Source organism: Gekko japonicus, unplaced genomic scaffold, assembly GCF_001447785.1.
Source record: "Gekko japonicus isolate JY-2015 unplaced genomic scaffold, Gekko_japonicus_V1.1 scaffold507, whole genome shotgun sequence".
NCBI classification, from domain to species: Eukaryota; Metazoa; Chordata; class Lepidosauria; order Squamata; family Gekkonidae; genus Gekko; species Gekko japonicus.
The window spans coordinates 986,408-1,012,226 of NW_015172020.1; the positions used below are offsets into that span (position 1 = coordinate 986,408).

Genomic DNA, 25,819 nt, shown 5'->3' on the forward strand with positions numbered 1-25,819 from the left:
TGGGCAACGAGCTGCGCGCCGCCTCCGAGCCCGGCCAGGCCGTGCCGGCTCTCCTGCGCGCCGCCGACCTCCTGGCTGCCGCCCACCTGCCCCTGGAAGCCGTGCGCTGCCTGCGCGACGTCGCCTCCTGCCTGCTGCTCTGCAGAGACCACGACGGCGCCCTGGCTGTGCTCACGCAGGCCCAGCTGCTGGTCCAAGGCGGCGCTGGACTGGCCGGACCGGCGGCAGCGGCCCCAGCCTCCTCCTCCTCCTCGTCGTCTCCCGCTAGCCTCCCGCCCGGCGCCTTCCTCGACGAGCTGCTCCACTGCGAGGTGACCCGCGTCCTCCTCCTCCTCCTGCTCCAGCCGCCGCCCTCCAAACTTCTGCCTGAGCACGCGCAGACCCTCGAGAAGTACTCCTGGGAAGCCCTGGATGCCTCGCCTGGGTACCTGCCGCCCGAGCTCTTCCTGCTGCTGCAGTCGGCGGTCATGGCCTGCCAGGAGAAAGACCTGGAGGCGCTCAAGGTGCTGCAGAAGGAGCTGTGGCCGCTGCTTAATGCCGAGCAGAACCACCTCGTCCATTTGGTCGTGCAAGAGATGATCAGCCCCTCCGGCCAGGGATTCTGATGAGTGACACGTCCCTTTCTGAGCGTGGGGATGTTGACACTGCCCCTGTGACTGTGGGGCAAGGTCTTGTTTTTAGGTATGGATGGCGTTCAAGGAAGTTTGCTAGTCAGAGCTGATCCTAAGGAGTAGTGCTTCCCTTGGCCCCGCCAGCCAGCTTGCCATAGTGGTTTTGCCTTCCCTCTGTACCTGAATGCTACAGACTCTTCATGCTCCTACTCGCCCCTCCCCTCCTGAATCTATTACACCCTCTTTGCCTATTATGCCAATGGTTAAGGACTTGAAAGAACCACATCAGAACCCTTAGTATTGTCCTTCAGCCAGCATTTCCTTTTTGCCTCCAGAAGACACATCCTTTAGTCACATGTGATTCTTGTATCTTGTTGTAATTTTTATATCTTATGTATATTTTCTCTTTGGAAACATGGTCATACCGGGTTATCACACTATCAACTTTGGGGTAGATGTATATATTTATTTATTTAGAAAACTTTGGGTAAACATCCTTAATGTCAGGAATCACATCTGCCTGTTTCTTGTGCACTTCATTTGTTCAAAGATAACATATGTAAATAATTTTAAAGTGGCCAAAATGGGACCTTCAAAAGTTTTTCCCATTAAAAACAAATCTGAAAAATGTACCGCTGTTTTCTTTTGCACTAGGTTCTTTGTCAGGGTTTCTTGCTTGAAAAATTCCTACTTTACCCCTATTGTTTTCTGTATTACAGCAGCATTAACTGAACACTGTTTCACTGATTAGAATGGACAGATGAAAATAAGCTTGTTGAAGCAGAAGAAAAATAACTCAATGCCTTCACAAATGAAATCCTAAACATGTTTACCCAATGAAACTTACTGGTGTTGTGTCTGTAATACTTTGCAGCCTTAAGAAGCAACTCCCTCTGTGACTTCTGAGTAAACATGCTTAGTAGCACCATGCTAAGTAAACTTAAGATTGTAGCTTTACTATTCAGTAACTACACTCACAACTTAAGGATACTAACCTCAGAAACGTACTGAACCAGGTTTCTTGCTCATTTTTTTTAGTTTCAGAGTAGAATAAAACTACTGGTTGCGGACTGAACCAGGTTTCTTGCTCATTTTTTTAAGTTTCAGAGAATAAAACTACTGGTTGCAGGTAGTGGTGTACAGGTAAGTACTGCTACAATTCAGTTACTGCATTTTCAGCACAGTAAAATATACCTTTTCTCTGTACTTCCCTTGTTGTGAATTTTTAGAGTTATCTCCTATTGCTTAATTGTGATAAAGGCCAAAGTAGACATGAAAGTTGTGTGTGTTTAAACGTAGAACTGTCCCAACTGACTAGAAATGCGGGCTGAAAAGGTGGAGAAGATTCAGTGCACCCCACCCATGTGTATATATACCCTCCACATTATCTTGTTTTTAATGTGACTGAGGGAGTTCTTTACGCTCATGGAACCACCTCACTCTTCCTTATAGCTTGATCTCTCACATATACTGCCTTGGAAATATGTTCCATTTATGTCAGGGGATGTCTAAGTATCTTTTAGGATCACATTTTTAGTGACATTTTACTGATTTACTTAAAATGACTTAAACACTTTAAACCAGTGCTTCTGTTAACCTGAGACCGGCTGTAGAGTAGAAACGGACAACAGTAACAGGGTTCTCTGGAGTAGCTTTAGGCTGTCAGGCAAAGATTCCCTCTGGGCTTTTACCCTTCGTATCAACTCAAGACACATGAAAATAAATGTCATAACTTGCCCTGTTCCATGGGCCTGCTGTAATTATTTCCCTCTAGTCTCCCCCTCCCCATAGTCCTGCTTAGTTGTATATCAAAGGCACTTTCAGAGTCTGTTTTGAATATTATTTGCACAGCCATTTTAATGCTGGAATTCCCAAGGTGCTGCAGTTTTTGGAGGCCGTGTAGTTGAATAGTACTATTGCTCGAGTTCTAGACAGTAAATGTCGATGAGCTAAAACATCTGATTGAAATTAATCTGGAATATCTGGATTATAAAACTACAGCAATAAGGTCAAGAAGAGTTTGTTCAAGTCTTCATGGTTGGCATTCCCCTACCAGTTTAGCATCCCAATGTATTTTTGTGATCTAACAGTCTGAAACATAGATGCACTTTTATACTGGCACGTCTCAACGCTCTACGATCTGCAGTCTTGACATGTAGATATGCTGGTATTCTGTATTCCGAGGGAACAGGTAATTGTAACCTTAATTGCATTGAATTCATTGACCTTGTACTTTTAAGCTGCCATGAATTTTTAAAGTTTAGGAGCTGATTCTCACCCTCCTTAGTAAGGACTCTGCTTCTCCAGCTGTGGAGACTTCTAGGCTACTGAGCAATGTAGGTGGACGGGTTACGTATAAGGTTGCTAGATTTTGGGCTGCCATTGTAGAAACATGGAAACATTCTAAAACAACTGCACAAACTCTCATTCTGCTGGGGAGGTCCCATTACGTGGGTAGCTTTCCATTAAGGTGTTTAAACATGAACTCTCAGCGGCTGTTCGGAACCACTGGGTCGAATGAACAGTAATAGAAAAGAAAGAAAGGACCAGTTAGGTTATTTGGGAAATGTTCATTGTGTTCAGAGGACCTCTCTTCGTCCGCTCTGGAGGAGCTGCATCCTGGAGTTAAAGCTAGGAGATGTGATCACTAGAGGCTATAATCCTATGTACACTTGGTGGCGATGGAAAGTGCCATCAAATTAAAGGTAAAGGTTCCCCTTGCTCGAAAACCAGTCGAATCCGACTCTAGGGTTGCGGTGCTCATCTCCGTTTCAAAGCCAAAGAGCCAGCGCTGTCCGAAGACGTTTCCGTGGTCATGTGGCCGGCATGACTAAACACCAAGGCACACGGAACGCTGTTACCTTCCCACCGAAGTGGTACCTATTTATCTGCTTGCAGTTCTTGCTTTCGAACTGCCATCAAATTACAGCCAACTTAAACACCCTCATAGGGTTTTTAAGGCAGGGGACATTTAGAGGTGGTTTGCCAATGCCTGCCTCTGCATACCAACCCTGGACTTCCATGGTGGTCTCTCGTCCATATACAAAGCAGGGCGGACCCTGCTTAGATTGCGATCAGGCTAGCCTGGGCCACCCAGGTGAAGGCTGTCTGCACTTACCAGGGAGTAAATCCCAGTGGAATTTACTTTCTCGTAGAAAAGAGAAGAGACTGGATTTATACCTTGCCCTTCACTCTCCAAAGGAATCTCAGAGCAGCTTACAATCTCCTTTTCCTTCCCTACAACAGACCCTGTGAGGTAGGTGGGGCTGAGAGAACAGCTCTGAGAGAGCCACGACTGACCCAAGGTCACACCAGCAGCTGTATGTGGAGGAGTGGGGACTCAAACCCGATTCTCTCAGATTAGAGTCCGTGCCTCTAACCACTACACCAAACAAATTGGTTTTCTGAACTCTATAAGCATTCTTTCCTCTGAACTCTAAGCTATAAGCATTCTTTCCAAAGTCCAGGTGTGGTTGAACGGGCCTGCTCTGGTCTGCAGGCCCTATTCCACCCTGCCCTCCAAGGTTTTGCCCACATCTGGAGAGGCTTTTCTTGCTTGGGTAGCCCACCACCACCATCTGACCTTTGTAAGCATTGCCCACTGGGAGGGTCAGGACTCCCAGTTTCCCTTCCACGATCTGAGGCCTTGCCTCTGTGTCTCTTGCTGCCCAGCGCCTGGTTACCATGGAGACGGTTTATTGCCTTGCATGCCTTTGGAGGAATAGCTGCTTGTCAGCTGCCTGCCACTTCTTTTAAAATAGCTTGTCTGAGATGGTGGCGATATATGTGGTACAGTAAACCACTACCAGCTTCAAGAGTCACAAAGTATTTATTTTAAAAAAATGTTCACAAGCATACTTTTAGCACAACACCAGATTGAGCAAGGGATTCCAAAAGAAATAGATAAAATGCAAATCCTCTGTTCCCCCTCTCTATACATGCCCTACCAGTTGTTAAAATATGCTCTTTAGCTTTAGGAAGTTACAAATCTCTACAGAGTATCAATTACCTTGCAGCTCTCTCCCAGCTCTTCAGGTGAGCACATGGTCAATGGCTGCCTTCTCAGGTAAGAGTTTTGTCTGCTTTCATGGATCCAGCAGCACCCAAGGAAAAGAGAGCTCCTCCCTGCAAGGAGTTTTTATCACTTCTCTTTTCCCCACCCACTGGCCAGGTTAGTGAAGTGTTTCCTGCAGCTTCTTCCTGGATAGTATTCCTGGAGCTTTTCTAGTCCTCCAACTCTCTGATTCCTGTTTGGAGAAGGGGGAGAATTTGACCCACCCTTTATCTCTCCTGTTAGATCTATTAGCATTTGTATGAAAGTAAACTGCAAAGCAATTGGACTGCTGTCCTCCTTTTCCTGCCTGTTCTCTGCCCAGAGGGAGAACAAGATTAAAACTCAGCTCGAAAGTTTTGGCTCACTTCAAACCTTCAAAGAAAAAATGCATTTCTTCGCAGCAGGCAACAGGATTTTTTTTTCTTCCTTCTCCCACTCTAATTTGAAAAGGACTTGGCTCAGTTTAAGAATGCCGAATCAGCGAATCAGAGCTGAATCTTGCCTCTGGTTAGGAGTCAGCTTTCTGGTATAGAGATAGAAAAAGCTAGCTGAACAAATGCCACTGTGCTCCAGTTTAGAAGATCCCTTTTTACCAAGGGAGTAATTAATGAATTATCATAGGACAGTGTGTATAGAATAGCCAGGAGAACCTAAGATTTTCTGGCAGCCAGAAGTTCTAGCTCTAGGTGGCAAGCTGGATTTGTTTTTAATGCAGGAGCCATTTTCAGAGGTGGTTTTGCCTATTGCCTGCCTCTGGCATCTGCCTCGGAGGGTCGCCCATCCAAATACTAGCCAGGGCCGACCCTGCTTAGCTTCCGAAATCTGACCGGATGGAGCTAGCCTGGGAGTGGAAGTCTGCAAAGCCGACCCTGCTTAACTTCCGAAATCTGACCTGGGAGTGGAAGTCTGCAAGGTATTTTGACTGACATGCAGAGTATTTCAGTAAATTGCGAGACAGCAGTTGGGAAACGCAGACATTGTCCATGGACAGAAAAAAGGCTACACCCAACTTGAATCTCCATATTAAATTGGGCATAGCAGGTGGGGACGCCTGGGTAGTGGTGTTAGTTCTGTCCTTTGGCCGTCCCTGAGGAAAACCCAAGATTCTCTGTAGCAGCAAAGTGGAGCGCTGCTGGACTCCTTTTTAACTCTGGGTACTAGAAAGCAGGGAGCTGCGGTGGCTCAAGTGGTTAAGACGCTGAACTGCAGGCTGTGGAAGTTCAGCAGTTCAAGACCCGAGTGTGCCGCAAGACGGGGTGAGCTCCCATCTCTAGTTCCAGCTCCTGCCAACCTAGCAGTTCGAAAGCAAGAAATTGCAAGTAGATAAGTAGGTACCACTTCGGTGGGAAGGTAACAGCGTTCCGTGCGCCTCGGTGTTTAGTCATGCCGGCCACATGACCACGGAAACGTCTTCGGACAGCGCTGGCTCTTCGGCTTTGAAACGGAGATGAGCACCGCAACCCTAGAGTCGGACTCGACTGGCTTTCGAGCAAGGGAACCTTTACTTTACTAGAAAGCAGACTGGGAAACGGAATCAAGTTTTGTCCCGGAACAAGGATTGTGGTGGGAGTCGGGATGGGAACCTTGACAGTAGCCTTCTTGTGCCCGTTGTTCCCCCGCCCTTCTGCCTTTCTTCCTATTTCTGGGGTTCAGGCTGCCTGTTCCTGGTGATATGCAGGGCAGTTGTGTTGCGTGCTAAAAGTGTTGCAACAAAACCGACAGGAGTCTTTCCTGACCCGTGGAATAAACTTTCGCTGTCCCATGCCCGTTTCATCAAATGCATGAACATATATTGGGGGGAAGTGTATTATATTGTTTTAAACTAAATACTTGCACAACGTGATTTCGTAGAAGTACGCACATACTGGCACACCGCTGCTTGTATTCTCGAATGGAAATGCTGGATTATACGTGTTGTTTTTTTTTTTTTAAAGTTAACAATAAACCAGCTCAGGCTAGACAAGGATCCTACTGCACGTGATCGGTTTCCCTTTTTTTATAATGAGCGCGGCAAAGAGGACTGTCGCCATTCACAACTAAGCGACACCAAAGAACCACCGCCGTGCGTTAGCCCCTAGCGCCTCCCCCTTTCCTTTCTCGACGGTGCTTTCCCCGCCCATTCAGAGACTCCCGCGCGGTGCTTGTGGGGAGGAGGAAGGGGCGGGGAGCGCCTTTCCGGTCCGAGCAGGCTGGCGGGAGGGCGCGCGTGAGGCAGCGCGTGGCGCGGGCAAGATGGCGGGGGAGGCAGGTGGGTCTCTCTCCTCGCGCGCGCGTGTGCAGGGCCAAGCTGGCTGCAGCCCCTCGGAGACGGAGTGCGGCCCTCCGCCCCCTCTCGGCGACCTCTCCTTTTCCCGCGCGGCTCGATTCCAAAGAGAGGGCTAGAGGCCCAGAGCGATTAGTGCATAAGTACGTAAAGGTGCCTTGCGTGAGGCTGGGGCAGGGGGTGGAGGGGGACTCAGTCCTGCAGGGATTTCATGCTTAGGTTGCGACGGTTTTAGGAGTTACTCCCCAGTGCGTTTGGGGGTGGGGTGGGAGAATGCCTTGTGTGTGTGTGTTCAGAGGCAGCCCCTTTATCTGGCGAGGGTTCGAAAAAGGAGCGTTTAGGAGACAAGATCCTCGTTGCTCTGAAAGTCTTCGCCGGTGGGGGATCTCCCAGAGGAGGAGCCTGATGGGAGGACGGGATGGTGGCTTTTCCAGAGTGTCTCCTGCTTGGGGACGGGTCTTCATCTTGCAGCCAGAATCGCTCCTTGGCTGTGGAGAGCTTTTTATATGCTATTACGTGTATGGGGTTGTCGTTTCGTGTGCAGAGAATCACAGCAACGCGACCAGGGGGGAAATACATTTTTATTTATGCAAGGTAGTCACCGCTATCCTCTGCGAGGCTCTACACAGACGTTGTGCTATCTGTGTGTGCAAGTTCTGCATGAATACCTGGTTAAGGGGCTTACCCAGCTGTGGTAACTTCTGTACTGGTGCCTGTTTAGCCAGAGATTCTTTCTTTGCTCCACGTGGTCTCAGCCGCACGTGGGCGGCAGGGGTTGCTATCCTCTGCGAGGCTCTACACAGACGATGTGCTATCTGTGTGTGAAAGTTCTGCATGAATACCTCGTTAAGGGGCTTACCCAGCTGTGGTAACGTCTGTACTGGTGCCTGCTTAGCCAGAGAGTCTTTCTTCGCTCCACGTGGTCTCAGCCGCACGTGGGCGGCAGGGGTTGCTTTCTGCAGGGCCTGGCCTGCTATCGCTTCACTGCTGGCATTGTGGGACCCACGCTTTCACCTTGGTTTCTTTCTCCCTCGCGGCTTGAAATATTGTCAGTTTGGCTATCTTGGTGAAATAATAGAAGATGGGTGCTTGCACTTGGAGAGAAAAGTAGAGCCAGCAGTGACTGAACAGGTGAGGGCTGCTTGTTGCTTGTGAAACCTGCACAGGTAGGATGCATTCTTCAAAGTAGGCTAGTTTGGCATTTGTTAGGGGTGTTATAAGGAAGAGCCTTCTCAGTCACATCAGTATTTGGTGCAGTATGTCCTGGCGGTTTTCACTATCACCATGAAACTTACGATTCCTGCTGGGTACCTTTTATAAGGTAGATGGAGCTGCTGAGTATGTTCCAACTTTTAAAATTAAGTGGGAGTAACAAAGGCGAGAAAGAGGTGCTGTTGAAAGGGAGTGTTATTAAATCACTGTTGAAAGACCGTTTTGCTATTGATAGCCCTAATCTCCTGTGCAGTCTTTTCACGAGTTATCTCTTTTACTGTGCTGATAAGCAGTTTTGTCTTGGGCACTTTTTAGTAAACTGAGAGACAGCATGGTTCAGTGGTTAAGAGTGGTGGACTGTAATCCGGAGAACTGGGTTCGATTCCCCACTCCTCCGCATGGAGCCTGCTGGGTGACCTTGGGCCACTTTCTCTCAGAACTCACTCAGCCCCACCTACTTCACAGGGTGCCTATTGTAGGGAGAGGAGGGGAAGGCAATTGTAAGCCGCTTTGAGACTCCTTAAGGTAGAGAAAAGTGTGGTAAAATAACCTACTCTTCTTTTAGTAAGCTCTAAGAAACATTAATTGTACTTCTCATTTAAGTGTACCTCAGTAGTATTGCCAAGTTGATTTCTAAGCAATTCTAATGACAATTTCCTCTGGAGATTTCTGACTGTAATCTGTCTTTATTTAGGCTCTGTTTCTAAGAAACACAAGAAGAAAAAAGAAAAGAAATATTTGCCGGATGAAGATGTTGCTGTGAGTTTCCGTGATTGTTTAGCATATTTGGTTTGCAAATAAACTCCATACCCTGTATATGGTGGCAGATAAAAATGTTGTTTAGTTGATTGTGTTCTTCCTGAGCTGATGCTACATTTCTGCAGAGTTCAAATATGAGCATTGATGGTGTATCATTGGCAATTAATATATCATTAACATATCAGCCAGTGAGCCACAGTCAGAGACTGTGGTTTGAATAGCCTTTATTCTTTCTCCAGGGGCTCTTGCTCCATAGGAACAGGAAAGCAGAGCTGACAGGCAGCCCTAAACTGCGGCTTGCTTTTATTGGTAGAAGCTCAAACTTGGCAGCATATTTGAGCCACTGATTATTATGCTCCTCTGTGGCCCTATATAGTATGCCCCATTTTTCATTTTGTGGCACAGTAAAGAAACTTGAAAATTGAAGTATTTAATATTTATTTACTCTTTGTGGACTCTCAGTGTACAGTAGCTTCCGAGTTTCCTGACAAATGAGATCTATGACCCTAAACACCTTTACACTTACAAGCCATTCTAAGCAATTCTAATGACAATTTCCTCTGGAGATTTCTGACTGTAATCTGTCTTTATTTAGGCTCTGTTTCTAAGAAACACAAGAAGAAAAAAGAAAAGAAATATTTGCCGGATGAAGATGTTGCTGTGAGTTTCCGTGATTGTTTAGCATATTTGGTTTGCAAATAAACTCCATACCCTGTATATGGTGGCAGATAAAAATGTTGTTTAGTTGATTGTGTTCTTCCTGAGCTGATGCTACATTTCTGCAGAGTTCAAATATGAGCATTGGTGGTGTATCATTGGCAATTAATATATCATTAACATATCAGCCAGTGAGCCACAGTCAGAGACTGTGGTTTGAATAGCCTTTATTCTTTCTCCAGGGGCTCTTGCTCCATAGGAACAGGAAAGCAGAGCTGACAGGCAGCCCTAAACTGCGGCTTGCTTTTATTGGTAGGAGCTCAAACTTGGCAGCATATTTGAGCCACTGATTATTATGCTCCTCTGTGGCCCTATATAGTATGCCCCATTTTTCATTTTGTGGCACAGTAAAGAAACTTGAAAATTGAAGCCTTTAATATTTATTTACTCTTTGTGGACTTTCAGTGTACAGTAGCTTCCAAGTTTCCTGACAAATGAGATCTACGACCCTAAACACCTTTACACTTACAAGCCCTTCTGCTTTGTAAGATTTTCTTCTAAGTACTCTTACGATCGTACAGTACAAAAAGGAGATCTTGCTTGGAATTGTGGTGTCCTGTACATAACTGTATTGCACTGCTGAGAAATTTGTATATCACTGGCTGGTGCTTCAGCCCTTTTAGAGGTAAATAGTCACGAAGAAATGTTGTTTGCAAGAGAAGCACCTGGCATTTTTGTACACGAATCCCAACTATTAATCTACATGCTCATTTACCCCCAGGATATACAGTGCACAGAAGAATTCCTTATCAAGCCTGAATCCAGAGTGGCTCAGCTGGACACATCACAGTGGCCGTTGCTTCTCAAGGTAAAGAGCGTACAGAGTAGACTGTTCATTTACGGAACTTAATGTTGACTGTTTTATGGGGAAAGTGGGCAGGTGATGCAGTTACTGATTCAGAGTCAAGTTCCAGGCAGTTTTCAAAACTTTATATATTTATATCCTTGATTTTGCTAGCAAAGAAAAATTGTGACTCCTGGTGGAGAGCCAAGTCTTTGGTGGCTTTGTAGTTTTGTTTTGTTTTTAAAAACAAATTTTATTGCTCAGATATATCTACATATTCAAAAATACGGTGGCTTTGTAGTTTTTGAAAAGGGTTAAGCTACTTGTAGCTTAGTGCAGACTCCCTCATCGCTCATGAAATGTCAACCTTTCACTAGGTAAAAACTAAACCTCCTTGCTGGCAGAGAGAATCTGAAACCTGTATGGTTGTAAAAAGAAGGGGGAGGTTTCAGTGCTATGCCCTGTCTTCTACAAAAGGCTACATAGCAGTGTATAAGTGCTTTTTGTCTGCTTTGGGTTTTGTAGAACTTTGACAAGCTGAATGTGAGGACGGCACACTACACGCCCCTTCCTTCTGGCTCTAATCCTCTAAAAAGAGACATTGCTGAGTATGTAAGGTAAGGTCCCAAGGAAGTTCAGTATATTCCCCACCCCAGGTGATTTTTCTGTTACTGTTCCTGCACTACGATGTAGAATTACTTCAGTCTCCATCAATGCAGGAAATAGTGTATTTTCTATCGGAGTGCCTGGCTTGGGGATGCTGGGGGGAAAAGCACTAACGACATTATATTTCATTCTCGCTGTTTTAAAGTTACTTATCCTGCTTTTCAGCCAAAGATGGGAGCTCCCAATGCAGGTTGCAAAGTTTAATATATAAATTTAATGATTGGAGAGGCAATTCTTAGGCCTGGATCCTTGCAGGGGAATACTTGGCTGCTTTCTCATTTCCCTCTAGTTTCAGCAACAGTTGCAGATGGGGGGGGGCCTTCCAGCTGGAGCTGGGCACAGTGGAAAGGTCCCTGACTCTTTATTTTCTTCCTTTGTTGTCAGCTACATCTCAAGAAGACTAGCATTTGGGACAGTGGCTCAGAGGCTGCTGTGCCATATAATCTACTGGTACTGATAGTATACCATCTAAGATGACTAGTCATGTTAGTCTGTCTGCAGCAGTGGAAAAGAGCAAGAGTCCAGTAGCACTTTAAAGAACTGAGCTTTCCAAAGCTCATACCCTGCCACAAATTTTGTTAGTTTTTAAGGTGCTACTGAATTCCTTGTGGTATACCGTGTCCTCCTTTCAGCTTCTGCAGCAACCTGTTTTTGGCCTCTGGGGACAGATAGTTATCACTGCATGCTGGTTGCGGAGCATTCCAGATGCACAACGGAACTGGGCTCATTAGCGGCTTTAATTAATGTGTTTATCAATCAGTGTTTCTCTTTTAAAGGGTTGTGGGAAATGTTCGCTTGCTGTTCGACAGGCTAGAAGCAGGCCGGGCACAAAACAGCAAGCTGGCCGATCCGCCAGAAGTCCAGCATTGAACCCTTTGTGCAAAACTAGTGTCACAAACCTGTCTGAAATCCTTGGCTGCTGGTATTACAGGCCTTGGGCTGTAAGATACGTCTACAGATCTGATTGGTACCATTCACTACGGTTTTGTCCTAGGACGGGCTTCATCAATCTGGATAAACCCTCCAACCCTTCTTCCCACGAGGTGGTGGCCTGGATCCGCCGCATCCTTCGAGTTGAGAAGACCGGACATAGCGGCACACTGGACCCCAAAGTGACAGGGTGTCTGATTGTATGCATCGAGCGAGCAACACGCTTGGTGAAGTCTCAGCAAAACGCAGGTGTGTCATCTGCTTTATCTCTTTTCAAAGGAAGGAAGTGTATCATTAGACGCTGAAACAGCTTGATGACCCACATGGTGGTGGAATAGTAAAATTCTAGTGGCCCCTCCTGACTACTCTTTTGTCGTCTTCCAGGCAAAGAGTATGTGGGAATCGTTCGGCTGCACAATGCAATTGAGAGTGAGGTTCAGCTTTCAAGGGTAAGTCTCTGCAAGGCAGGGAATTGAGCTTCATTTGCCCGCTCACTATGCGTAGGTGTAAACATGAACTCAAACTACCGTCGATGACCCAAAGGCATACTAAATTTATTTGGGGGCGGCGGTTGGTGCAGGTTAATCAGTTCGTGTGAGAGGGTTAGAAATGCGTCTGAGTGTCTTAGGAGTGGCTATAAGATAAAGTTAATAAAGTTATAGCGGACGCTGTGTGTACTGACATTATGTCAAGCTGCAGAAATCAGACCGCTCAGAACTTGCTGTGGTTGAGCCCTTTCAAATGCCTGTAGTTTCGCTTCCCAACGAGGTAGTAGGAGGGGCCAGTAGAGAATCCAGACCTCCCTGTGGGAACTGGGAACTCGGGTGTAGTTTTAAACAGTAATTCTGAGAAGTAAAACTCAGCATCAGGTATGGAAACTCTGACCTGGACGGCCCAGGCTAGCCCGATCCCATTTTGGAGGCTAAGTAGGGTCAGGCCTGGTTAATACTTGGATGGGAGACCACCAAGGCAGTCCAGGGTTGCTATGCAGGGGCGGGGAATGGCAAACCGCCTCTGTTTCTCTTGCCTTGGAAGCCCTATGGGGTTGCCACGTCAGCTGCAACTGTACGGCACTTTCCCACCACCACCCATCCTTGCACAGGGATATGTGGAATCCAGACTTAGTGGCCTGTAGTGAATAAGCTTTCCTTAGGAGAACAACATATATTTGGGGATATGTGGAATCCAGACTTAGTGGCCTATAGTGAATAAGCTTTCCTTAGGACATATATTTAGATTAAACTCTAGTTTCATATTTGGTATTGCGCGAATCGCAATTCAGATTCTTTGCTTTGAGGTTGTCTTTTGCTGTGGGGGTGCTCTGATTCTGGGGTTTTGTAGGACACAGTTGGAGGCCTGTCTGCAAAGTCATGGAAAGGCTTTCTGGGCCTGTGTCACATGCAGAGTGACGGTGCTGTTTTATCCATTCACTGAGGGCCACCATTCCGCCCTGTCCGCAGCATCTGGATCCCTGTTCTAGGCTTCTGGTGCTGTTGTAGCCTCCAGCCACCTTCCAGCATTCTGCTGTCAGTTATATGGGTGTCGCTGCTTGCAGGGAGGAGGTAGAAAGCAGAACTGAGGACCTTTCTCTTGGGCCTCTGCCTCCCCCTGGATGAACAGTGCATTCTGACCACTGGCAGAATCCATGGAACTTCTCTCCTTGCTAATTCCCGAAGGCCTCATTTGTAACCCCAGCAGCTCTCAGGGAGTCACAACAGACTTGGTGCAGTGGCCTCTAGGAACAAGAAAGCTGGTTAGACAGTGTGGAAGAGATAAGGCTGCCTGCATAATAACGTGGTTCTTAAGCTGGTGTTTGTAGAACTGGGTTTGCTTAATTTGACCTCTGTTCAGGGTTTCAGGCAGCCTTGTCTTGTCTTTTTGATGCCTCAGAGGGAAGCACTTTCCTGTCTAGAAAGTAGTCAGATTAGTTTATGAGCCTGGATGTTAGCTGGCAGTGGTAAAAATGGTCTTGTTGTGTTTTGGGGAACTGTGTAGCATTGGCAGGTTGCTCATTGGTCTTGTTCCCACATGTAGGCAATAGAAACACTGACAGGGGCCCTCTTCCAGCGGCCCCCCCTCATCGCGGCAGTGAAGAGGCAGCTGAGAGTCCGAACCATCTATGAGAGCAAATTGGTCGAATATGATCCTGAAAGAAGATTGGGTAAGGAGAATGACCAACCCGCTGTTTTGAAGTGAAGATGGGGGAGATGGACAGTTACTTCCTTTTACTGCTGGTCAGCAGGCATGTGTCTAAAATCATAGTTTTAAAAAAAAAAACATATTTCAAAGTCAGCCCTTGGATGAGCTTGTAGAGCTTGGTAAATGACTCTTCCCATTCAAGACTGGGCAGGAGGCTCTACGTGGTTATAATAATAATAATTATTATTAGCTTAAAATCTGAAAGTCTCACCCTGGGTCCTTTAAGCTTAGCTAGGCTTCCAGATACAAGCTTTTTGTTAATTTCTTTGAGCATTTCCCCCCCTGAGCCAAATGATGTAAAATAGATGACAATAGCACGCTGTGCAAAGATGACTCCCATCTATCACCCAATGCTGATGGCTCTTGTAGGCGCATCTTGCTGGGATTGGGGTCTTTGCAAAAACAACAGGACTCTTTGACTTGGCCATCTGCTTTTCCTTCGTACCCTGTTCTCAGGTATCTTCTGGGTGAGCTGTGAAGCTGGCACCTACATCCGAACCCTGTGCGTCCACCTGGGCTTATTGCTGGGTGTCGGAGGGCAGATGCAGGAGCTCCGGCGAGTCCGCTCTGGGGTCATGGGAGAAAAGGTACGTTGTAGAAGGGGCCAGCATGTCTTTGAAGCCCAAGGTTGTCTCCATCCAAAGTGTTGAGTTCAGTCCAGGGCTATGTCCCCTGGTCTGGTAATTAAACTTTGGGACAGCATGTAGTTGGGAAGTGAGGAAGGTAGGGAGTTTACATTCTTGCCAGCTTCCTCTCTTCTTGCCCACACAGTTGCCTGACAGCCTATTGAGATCAATTGCATGGGCTCCTTGGCTATACCTAAAGATGGATATAGCTAAAGGATGAAAGAAGGAGAAGAGAGAGAGAAGAGGAGATTGGATTTATACCCCGCCCTTCACTACCCAAAGGTGTTTCAGAGCAGCTTACAAACTCTTTTCCCTTCCCCTCCCCACAACAGACACTCTGTGAGGTAGGTGGGGCTGAGAGAGCTCTTGACAGAAACTGCTCCTTTTCGAGAACAGCTCTTATCAGAACTATGGCTTGCCCAAGGTCATCCAGCCAGGTGCAAGTGGAGGAATGGGGAATCAAACCCAGTTCTCCCAGATCAGAGTCTGTGCACTGAACCACTACACCAAACTGGCTCACCTGAAAGAAACCCAGGCAGCAGCAGACTTCCACTGAAACCCCGTGACTCTAGTAGAGAGCAGTTAGGTCATCGCCATCCTCTGCTGTGCTTGCACCACTTACCCCTTTGGCAAGGAGGGTTGGAATTATGAAGCCTGCAGTAGTTCTGTGGGCAGGAGAAGAGATGACAGCCACCGATGCTCACCGTTCATGAACTAGTGACTCTTTTCTTATGAAGGTTTATTTCCCTTGCAGTTTTTGGGGAGCTATGGGAAGATACCATAGATCAACCTTGTTGAACCTGGGGGCACATTGGAAATTTTTTTAGAGCAGGTAGTAGGCACAACAAAATGGCTGCCATGAGGTGGATATGGCCAGTTACAAAATGGCTGCCATGGGGGAGGTGCTGTGACCAATCTCAAAATGTTGCAATGTTCTGCAGAACGTTATGAGTATGGAAGGACATTAAGTGAACCATGAAGCAAAATTTATCACGAATTTTGCCCTGTTCGGGGTTTGCAAACAGAAGTTCATGACATGTCTACCATCATGAATTTCCACTTACTTTTAAAGCCGTTTGTGGTGGTTCATGGTGGTTCACGGATGGAGTAGAAAGCAGGGGTTTAAATTAACTCCCTTTAAATCCCTGCTTTCTGTTCCCTGCAAAAGCAGCTCAGCTGTTTTGGGCTCTCTTGTGCCGTCCCCTTATAAAGGGACTGCACAAGACAGCCTGAAAAACAGCTGAGTTGGCAGGGAACAGTGTCCCCACTGGTCAGCTGCTCTGGGCTCTCCTGCGGTCCCTTTAGACAGGCTTGCTTAAAGCGGCTGCACAAGGGAGCCCAATACAGCTGAGGCTGTAGAGAGAAGTCTCTCCACCAGCCAGCGTCAGTCTCTTTTGTGCAGCCCAAAACAGCTGACTGGTCGGGAGATGGATCAGCTGTTTTTTAGCTGTCTCCCACAGTCCCTTTAAAGTTTAAAGGGACTGTCCAAGATGGCCCATAACAGCTGAACGGCAGGGGAGCAAGCTGTTCCCCATAGCTCGTGGTTTGGTTCGTGGTTCAGCTATGAACCAAACTGCATTTTCCCAGTTCATGCCCATCCCTAGTTAGGAGGTTCCAACCAAAACACCTTCGTATTATGGAAGCAGCTCTTTCTGAGTGGGTGCTGTCTCCAGATACAAAGGCAGTGCCTCCCAAGGTCTTCTGGAGTACCTCCTGCTCTGGTGTGGTGGAAGAAAGGCAGGATGGGATCTTCATTTTAATTAATGTGAGTCATTAGCCTGTTGCAGTTGACTCTCCTGTGCACATTGGCTTAAGTGTGTGTGTTCATATTTGCCCCTGCCCAAGTTCCTAGCCTGCTGTTTTATGGTGATGTGCTAAGTGTACACACACACACATACCATACTTCCATTGGATCTCTCAGAAGCTCTAATGACTGTTTGCTTCTAGGACCATTTGGTGACCATGCATGATGTGCTGGATGCTCAGTGGCAGTACGACAACAACAAAGACGAGACTTACCTCCGGAGGGTGATCTTCCCCTTGGAGAAGCTGCTGACGTCCCACAAGCGGCTGGTTATGAAAGACAGTGCGGTGAGTGCCCGGAACCTCCTGTTGGTGGCATCTCAGTGTCTTGCAGGCTTATCATGTTTTCATTAAGGAAATTGACTGGGAGGTGCTTTCAGGCTGGAGAAGTCAAATACTGTGTCTGCCTTTCATATCATTGGTTCGGTGTTGCTGTTTGTTGCTGAAGGAATTCTCTTACGGAACCGGGGGGGGGTATTTACAGTGACAAGGGTTGGGAGCTGCAAGTTAGCTACTTTGCAGAAATAAATCGTGGCAAAGGCATGAGTGTCAGCGAAGTGTCTCGTTACGGTGCTCTTCTAGCAAGCATCTTGGTCGGGGTGTGCAGTTCTTGGCTTCCGTCACACAGAAGGTCATGAGCTGGATTCGAATCCAGTAGTAGCACCTTAAGAGACCAGCAAGATTTTCTGGGGTATAGGCTTTTGGGAGTCTGTGTCTGATGAAGGGAGCTTCACCTCTCGAAAGCTTATACCCCCAAAATCTAGTTGGTCTCTTAGGCACTATTGGATTTAAATCTAGATCTACTGCAGACCAACATGATTATCCATGGCAAACAAAGGGCACGTTAATTGAAAACAGTGGAAATAGAGGATGTTACAGTGACCACCCGCTTAGGGAAATCTGCTGGAGCTGACAACAGTGAATAGACTTTATTTAATGTATGTCTTGCCCTCCCTGCTGAAGCAGGCTCAAGGGTGGCTCAAGTCTCCTCCTCTGCCCTCCCGTTCAGGTGAATGCTATTTGCTACGGTGCGAAGATCATGCTTCCTGGTCTGTTGCGTTACGAAGACGGCATTGAGCTCAACCAGGAGATAGTTGTCATCACCACAAAAGGAGAAGCCATCTGCACAGGTGAGAGGTCAGCCGGCACCTCTCCTTCTAGACTCTCACAGTGTTTTAGCGGGAACTCGGATGGGAATGGCACTTCTCCGAGGAGTGCCCTCTGAAACTGCTTCACACCGATCATTCATTGTTTCCACTAGCCCGGAGCTGTGTTCCAGCTGGAGCTTCTAGGCAGAAAGGTCTTTCCCAGCCCTGCCATATTAGATCCTCAGGCTAAAGGTTCCAGAGATTGAACCTAGGGCTGCCTGCATTCAAAGCAGGGGCTCCACTCATGAGCTGATGGGCCTGTCCTATACTTACATGAAAGGGTTGCCTGAACCACTAGTCTGTTAGGGTGAGAATCTGTGTTCAGAGGAATATCTTTTTTTCCCCCTTTTTTGCTGTGTTCTTCAGTTGCTCGAAGAGTGTCTTAAAGACTCTTGAGAGCTTTCTCTCCCTACTGAAAATGCTCTCCTGTCAACATCCTCTTCATCTGTGCAAATTGTGTTCAGAACTGGGAAGGACAGCAGTTTCCACGGGAAATGTCAGCGATTTAACATTTAATGTGGCTCTGGTGGCGCAGCTGACTAGCACTGATGGCACTGGAGTGACACCTAGTGGTAGATCAAACATATTGCGTATCTACTGCTGTTAGGTAAAAGGTAAAGGTTCCCTTGCTCGAAAGCCAGTCGAATCCGACTCTAGGGTTGCGGTGCTCATCTCCGTTTCCAAGCCGAAGAGCCAGCGCTGTCTGAAGACGTTTCCGTGGTCATGTGGCCGGCATGACTAAACACCAAGGCGCACAGAACGCTGTTCCCTTCCCACCGAAGTGGTCCCTATTTATCTACTTGCAATTTCTTGCTTTCAAACTGCTAGGTTGGCAGGAGCTGGAACCAGAGACGGGAGCTCACTCCGTCATGCGGCACCCGGGTCTCGAACTGCTGAACTACTGACCTTCCACAGCCTGCAGTTCAGCGTCTTAACCACTTGAGCCACCGCAGCTCCTATCTACTGCTGTTACTCATGGCTTCTTGTTGTATGGCCCTTCAGAGTGGGAAAGTGGCCAATGCGTTTGGTGAATAATAATGGTGTGGATGCCTGTCCCTGACGAGCAACTGCAAAGGGGCAGTTAACCTTTCTACCAAGCAGACTTACCTTCTCGGGGCCTGTATGAAAGCTTTGAATGGGCGGGGAGGGCAATGGACTGAGGGTGCAAAGAGGAGTCCATTAAATCCTTGCCTGGGTGGCAGGGCTTCGTCTGCCCCCCCCCTGCCCTTGGAGGGTGTGTGAAGTGATGATGAAGTTTATCCATTCTCTGAGTGTTGCTGCTCTGCCCTTCCTGCCCCATCCAGGTCCCTGTTCTAGGGTCTTGATGCTTTGTGGCCTCCTGACTCCTCCTAGCCTCACAGTGTTCTGCTGGGGGTTCAGGGGGTGGCTTGGGGCTGCTGGCAGGGCCTGGGCAGAACTAGCAGGGCCAGAGCCCCTTCCTGTGGGGCTCTGGCTCAGCCAGGAAGAATGAAACTGTCTGATCACACACTGCTCTAAAGTGCCTGTCTCTGATGACAGACAAGTAATGAAGGTGGCAGGGGGGACATTTGCACCTATTCCGCTTTTTTAAAAAAATCCACGAAGATGTGTTCAGGGGTACACTTTCTACACCTAGTCGTTTCTATGCCTTGCTTTTCTCCCCAGTGGAAACTTCCTGTCCACGCAGCACCCTTTCTTATACTTTCAGCTTTTGTCTCCTGTCTTCCAGATGGCAGAAACTAATTCGTACCTGTAAAGATCGCCCAGGGCGCAAGAGTTTGCAGCCCAGTGCCTTGGTAGAGAGTGTATTTATAACTTTGCTTGTGGGAAACTGAAGCTGTTCATCATTGAAATTTCATAACTGTGCCAAACCGTGTAATTCTGCATCTTAACCAAGCTATAAATGCGTTTTATCTTGTTAAAGCAGGGTTTCCCAGAAGTGCAGGGGTTTTTTCCTCTCGTGGCTTCTAAACTCTGGTGTTTGCACGACCTGCTGTAACACAGAGGTAGAAGAACCCATAGGCTTGCTCTTCCCTCAGTTTAGTGGAGGATTGACCAAGTTTTGTCAGGCTGAAATAGCTGCTTGCATGGACATGGCCTGAGTTTGGGCGATACAGAAGGCTGTACTGCTTTCAGACGTTGCTCCTCTTCCGGCAGCCGTTGCCCTCATGACGACTGCGGTGATCTCCACGTGCGACCACGGTGTTGTGGCGAAGATCAAGCGTGTGATCATGGAAAGGGACACTTATCCTCGCAAGTGGGGGCTTGGCCCGAAGGTGGGTCTTGGGGGTGGTTTGGGCCAACTTGCCTGCAGCTGGGGTGGCAGATTACAGAGAAGGAGGTCTTTGGCTCGTTTGCTGAGGCAGGGGGTCTCAAGTGATCTGGATTTCAGGAGCTTAATCAGTCATCTGGTTTCTCCAGTGTTTTAGGCTGCATTAAAGGCGTTGCTTGGCCTGCTGGCTGATCACTGTTGTGTCAAATGCCGGGTGTCTGGCTCCACTCCTGCTTTGGGCTTTTTTTCTTTTCTTTTTTTTTATCAAGACCAAGGTCTTGACTGCCTCATTATCTGTTAAACTAGTTGGTGCCCTGGCTGTAGCTTTTGCTTGTGGGTCTTCCCTCTGTGCTGAGCCACATGATGTCACTGTAGACTTCTTGAGCACTCTGTGCAGAGATGACACTCATCTACCACCCCAGACTGATGGCTCCAGTACAGACAGAGCAGGCAGGATTTGGGAACCAGATTCAGTGCCCCGGGGCAGGCTGGGATAAATTTCTGCTGACACTGGGGATGCTGCCAGTCACTGGGCAAGATAAGGTTGGGGGGTCCTTTTCCAAGAGGATATCTGTTCTCCGTTGGTGACTGCAGAGACGGGGACAATGTTCGGGGCTGCTCTTGCAGGCAGTGCCAGAGCAGCTGGAACTCGTCGGGTGTGAGAATGGGCTGCTTTACCACAAAGCAATAAAACAGAGGGCTGCGTCCAGAATCCACCTGGGTAGTAAGATTTGGCAGAACAGTTTGCCAGTCCTCACATGCCAGTTTTATGGCAAGTGTCCCCCTGGGTGCAACAGTTCATCATCAGCTGGTGGTGTTGAGCAGTCCCTCCGCTTGCTCTCTCTCCAGGCATCTCAGAAAAAGATGATGATCAAGCAAGGTCTGTTGGATAACCATGGCAAGCCGAACGACAAAACTCCACAATCCTGGGCAGAGGGCTACGTGGACTACAGTAGGTAATGTCTGCTGTTCCTTGCTGCCTGCTGTCGCCTTGGCCCTCCATTCCCCATATGACATTTTGGGCCTCTGAAGCCTATCGTGTTAGTGAGGACATTGGGCGTGCATGGGGGGGGAGCAAGGGCTGCTCATTGTGAGTGAGCTGAGCAGGCAGTTATCCCTTTTTAGCCTCCTTCAGTGGCTCTAGAGGGAGTCAGCCTGCTAAATGAAACTGGGGGAAGCTGCTTCCTGCCCCATTGCGGTTGGGTGTGGCTACCAGCTTTCTGTACATCAGACTGTGCAGGGGTTTCTTCTTTTTCAAATAAAAGTGAGGTGTTGAAGGAAGGTCAATAGGTGCTGTGTACAAGAGTAGCAGCTGAAAGGCACCAACCAGGTTCTCGTTTCTTCCCAGGGTTGTCCCTAAGGAGGAGGTAGAACAGGAAGTTGTCCAAGCGGAGCCAGAGAGGGCACCAAAGGTTTGTTTGTTCAGCATCTTGTTCCTTTTTTCATGGGACTAACAGTTGGTATTACTATGAGTCTGTGGAATAGAGATGAAAGAGTCTTCATGCCTTGCAAGCTGATATGCCAAGTAGGATCACTCCTTGGAAAGCACAATCTGGCCATGGTAAACTGTTCTCCCATCATTTCTAGGGTAGACTACTGTAATGCGCTGTATGTGGGCTGAAAATATTTTGGAGAGGTCAGTGGGTCCAAAATATTACGTAGGGGGCGGGATACATTGTGTCTCACCTGTGCTGAAAGATCAACACCGGCTGCCTGTCTCTTTCCAGGCCCAACTAAAAATTCTGGCCCTAGATGGCTTTGGGGGCAGAGTTATTTGGAGGACTACCGGCTAGGGGTGTGCATTCAGATCTACCTGAGCTGAAAATCTACCCCAAAAATACCTTACTGATATTTGGGGGGTAGATTTTGGCATCCCAAATGTTATCCAGGCTTTCTTGGGAAAACAGAAAAAAAAATTATGGAAAAAAATCCCAGATATATTCAGGAATTACCAGATAGATACAAAAACAGAGGCTCCCACCTCTCAGCTATTTGTTGGGCTTCTACTGCAGTCCCTTTAAAGTTCGAAGTCCCTTTAAACTGCAGAAGTTAGCCCCGGGACCTGCTGTGCCACCAGCAGCAGATTGCTGCCCGCAGGCTGGGCTTTGCGCTGTCTTCTCCCGCCAGCCCAATTTAAGACAGACAGCATGAGAAGCACGCCCAGCCCCAGGGAGCAGATTGTTCCCTGCCGGCTCAGTTTTGCACTGGCTTCTCGTGCAGGAGAAGCCCAGCCCCAGGATTGGGTTGGCTTTTTTTAAAACAAGTGGTATTTTTCTCTCGGGTCTATTGGATCTGAACATTTTTTGGGATTTCCAAAAACATCCCAGATCCCAATACCTTCACCAGTACTGGGATCCGGGATTTTTCAGAAATCCCACAAATTTTTCAGGTCCAATTGTCCCGCACTGAAAAAATACTGGTTAAAAAATATTGCCCACCCCTACTGCCGGCTCCCATCGAGTCCAGTATGACGATCCTCCCCCCCAAGCCTTGTTCTCCGTGTCCTGTCTGCAGAGGCGGCACAAATGGCAACCAGACACAGGGCTGTTTTGGTGGTGGCACCTTGGCTTTAGAATGCCTCCCTCTTGAGGATCTCCCAGCCCCACTTCCATTACTGACCCACTGACAGCGGCGGGGCCCCAAAGCATTAGGTTTCTTTACCCAGGCTTTTAACTGTGGGATTCCATCCTTTAAAGCTGTTTTTATGGTCAGCTTCTAGCTTGAGGATTTCCCCATCAATATTAATTTAGGCTGCTGAATGTTAATGCTGACTTGTTTTGAGCAATCTGACCTCATTTTTATGATTGTGTGGCTTTTTATTTTGCTTTGTGAGCTGACTTGAGGAATTCTCCAGAGAGAAGGCATACACATTTTCTTCATAAGAGAAGGGGTTCATCAGCTAATTAATGCCTTTGGATTAGTTGTGTCCCTAAAAGAGCTTCCAACAGCCTGTTGGTATTTCAGGAAAAAACACCAGAGTTTGTGTTGTGTGTTTGGCATTGGCAATATTTTGTTTGGGTAAGTCATTGGGCGTGTTTAGAGCCACAGTGCTACCAGACATTCGGAAGTGCTTTTGTACAGACAGTCGCTTCTCTTCCAGTTAAAAAGGTACATAAGAGGGTCTCGGGCTAGCCTCTGCTACTCCAGCTGTTCACAGACAAGCCTGTTAAGGAATAAAGAAATGCATGCTGCTTGAGCAACCCAGTGATAACCATTAAGCTTCTGCCCTGAAGGAGTACACTTCTCAAATGTCATTTTGCAGGGCTGGTAACTGATCCCTACAACATGACCTTTGAAACCCTTCTGGAGTTCGGTCATAGTCTTCTGTTCTTGGAAGTAGAGCAGATGTCATACGCTGGAGATGTTTTTGCACAAGATGCAAGTTCTTTGGTGTTTCTGTAGCTGTACGAAGGAGGGGAAGATGATCTGAAGAAAAGGAGTACAGTGAAAGCAGTGCCCCTCTAGAACTGCCTAAAACGTTTCTTCCGTCCTGACCACAGTGTGTGCCTGACAGATGTTTTTTCCTTCTCTTAGAGAAAGAGGGAGATGGAGAGTGACGGAGAACCTGGAGAGGAAGCCTCTTCTCCCTCAGCTTCTCCAGAGCCACAGGCGGAGATCAAGAAGAAGAAGAAAAAGAAGGAGAAGAGGAAGGTGGAATCTGCCGAGAGTAGCAGTGAGGTGACTGAAGTGGTACGACTGTTTCTTACATAATCAGTTGAAGGAAGCTCTTGATGCCAGCAGTTACAAACGGGAGAATTCCCAGTTCAAGGCTACTAAGGGCTGGTTCAGGCATGTGTATGTGCTTCACCTGGTCCCACTACATCAGGAGTGGGCAAGGAGGTCACTCGTGAGACACCAGTCACTCTCCAAGGTATTAAAAGTAGCTCTCCGGCCCTCCTTCATTACTGCTGCTTTTCTTTAACGCTATTGCAGCAGCTTCTCTCCTCCCTGTCTTCCATGAGAAAGAGGCCCACACATGCACACACACAATCTTGCTCCGGACCGGAAAGAAGTGTGAGAATGTGTCTTTTTTGCCTGCATCAACATTGCCGTTTGCCTCTTCAAGAACAGAAGCAGCTGCGTTTTCCCACCCAAGCCCTGCAGCCCTGCTCTGAGATCTAGTAATTTTTGTACAAGCCACCATTTTGTGACTGGCTCCATCCACGGAGCTATCATTCTGTGAACGGCAGATCCCTTGAAAACAAAATACCTTCTGGAAACATATATAGCCCTTCCCTGCTGTCCTTTATAAATGGTTCCTGAATGTGTGAACTGGGTCCCGTGATACGGCATTGGATTTTGAGGTGGCACGAATGTTCTCTACCTTTGGCGGCCCATTCACATATGCAAGCCATCACTTTCTGACAGGCACCAAGCGAAGACCAAGCCTGTATGAACCAGCCTGAAGTCTGCCTGGCTCTGGTAGTAAGGGGTGTGCGGGGCAGGGCGGGGCTCCTTTGTAGACCGAATGGAAGGCATGCTTTTAAACGTTCTTAATTATTAAGGCATGCTTTTAAACGTTCTTCGTTATTTGTAGCAAGAGGCTGGCAGAGCCGCTGGCCAGTAGTCTTGAGCCAGCTGTGCATGTGCTGTGATTGCCCCTCCCCAGGTCAGCGACACCAGTGCAAAGAAGAAGAAGAAAAAGAAAAAGAAGCAAAAAGAAATGGAGGAGAGTTCGGAGTAACCCGCTAGAGCAGGCAGCCTGGACCATCTTGGGAAGGAGGAGTCTGAAAGGTCGTAAAGGAAGCAGCAGACCGGCTCAACGTGCAGAGACTTGGCTGCTCAAATGTATCGTGTACCTGGCAAGCCCCCTCCGTCCTGTTGTAAGGATAGCTGGAGGAATTGGGGCAGCAGAGCTACCCGGCAGACGGTGCTGTTTCCTGAGGAGGAATGGCTGTGGACTTGGGAGGCCTCCTGTATGTGGGGAGTGGAACAAAAGGAAACTTGAATTTGACAGCACCTGTAGAGTCTCCCTGCTCTCTCCCCCTCCCCGTTCTGCATTTTCGTCTTTAATATCTGCTGGATGGCCTTGGCCACTTTGCCTGTTAGTGGGGGCAAAGAGCTTAAAGGAGGGGCTTTTGGATGTCCAAATGATCAGAAGCTCCATTATTTTTAATGCTTTCCTGTACGCTTTGACTCTCTAATGAATTGAGTCCAAACATTTCCCTCTCAGGGTTCCTTTTTTCCCTTTGTTTTTTTAAAGCAAATAACTCCTTTTGTGAGAAAGAGCATAAGCTTTGGTCATGACATAGCTGTGGTCTCATTTCCTTTATCTGCTAGCTCCCCTTTTCTTTGGCCCCAGACATCTTCGTCCATTTGTCTGGTATCTTCCTGTTCTTGTTGGGACCAGCTGGCAATGAAATCTGAAGCTATGAATGGACAAAGTTTGCTCATTGGCCAGTTCTGGCCCCTGAACAGAAGCAGGAGGAAACTTGAGGTCTTTTGCTGGCTGAAGAGGGGGTGGGGAGGGAGTGCAAACGGATTCCCCTTTGCCTATCTGCAGAGGTTGCTGTCTTCTGAGCACTGCAGTCCCTGTCTGGGGCTAGGGTCATATAGGCCCCTCTATTCCCCCCCCCATTGCTTGGCAGAGTACCAAAGTTTGGTTTTAAAAGGAGGCAGTGTTCTTTTTTATATTAAAAATACAAATGTGTGTTTCTGCTACCGTTTTGCATATCTTGTTGCTCAGTTTCCCAAAGTCTGACTTAAGAGAATATTTTTGCTGAAAGAATGACACAAGTTGCCGATTGCCAGGGTGCCAAAACAACATGGTCAGTCAAATATCCTGTTAGGGTTCCA

General features: G+C 47.6%; 2 protein-coding genes across 2 annotated transcripts in view; both read left to right on the top strand.

Moving 5' to 3' along the window:
- The window catches only part of LOC107118202 (factor VIII intron 22 protein-like), a 1,723-nt gene extending 420 nt beyond the window's left edge, over positions 1-1,303 (top strand). Inside the window, exon 2 of the mRNA XM_015420493.1 lies at positions 3-1,303. Coding sequence (XP_015275979.1) covers positions 3-605 — 603 coding nt within the window. The 3' untranslated portion in view covers positions 606-1,303. The remainder of the gene's footprint in view (positions 1-2) is intronic.
- Positions 1,304-6,897: 5,594 nt separating this feature from the next.
- On the top strand, positions 6,898-25,628 carry DKC1 (dyskeratosis congenita 1, dyskerin). The gene is made up of 15 exons (XM_015420494.1): positions 6,898-6,913; positions 9,495-9,559; positions 10,338-10,424; positions 10,926-11,017; positions 12,061-12,245; positions 12,381-12,445; positions 14,031-14,157; positions 14,652-14,782; positions 16,769-16,912; positions 17,634-17,754; positions 19,909-20,027; positions 20,873-20,979; positions 21,372-21,435; positions 23,558-23,713; positions 24,633-25,628. Exons 1-15 carry the CDS (start codon positions 6,898-6,900, stop codon positions 24,705-24,707), a joined length of 1,554 nt encoding a protein of 517 aa, XP_015275980.1. The 3' UTR covers positions 24,708-25,628.
- Positions 25,629-25,819: the final 191 nt, after the last annotated feature.

What these genes read in the sequence shown, in the direction of transcription:
- DKC1 (XM_015420494.1), top strand. An exon ending in AGGAGAAGCCATCTGCACAG is followed by an intron (nt 17,755 to 19,908) that starts GTGAGAGGTCAG and finishes CTCTTCCGGCAG; the next exon opens with CCGTTGCCCTCATGACGACT. An exon ending in GGCTACGTGGACTACAGTAG is followed by an intron (nt 20,980 to 21,371) that starts GTAATGTCTGCT and finishes GTTTCTTCCCAG; the next exon opens with GGTTGTCCCTAAGGAGGAGG.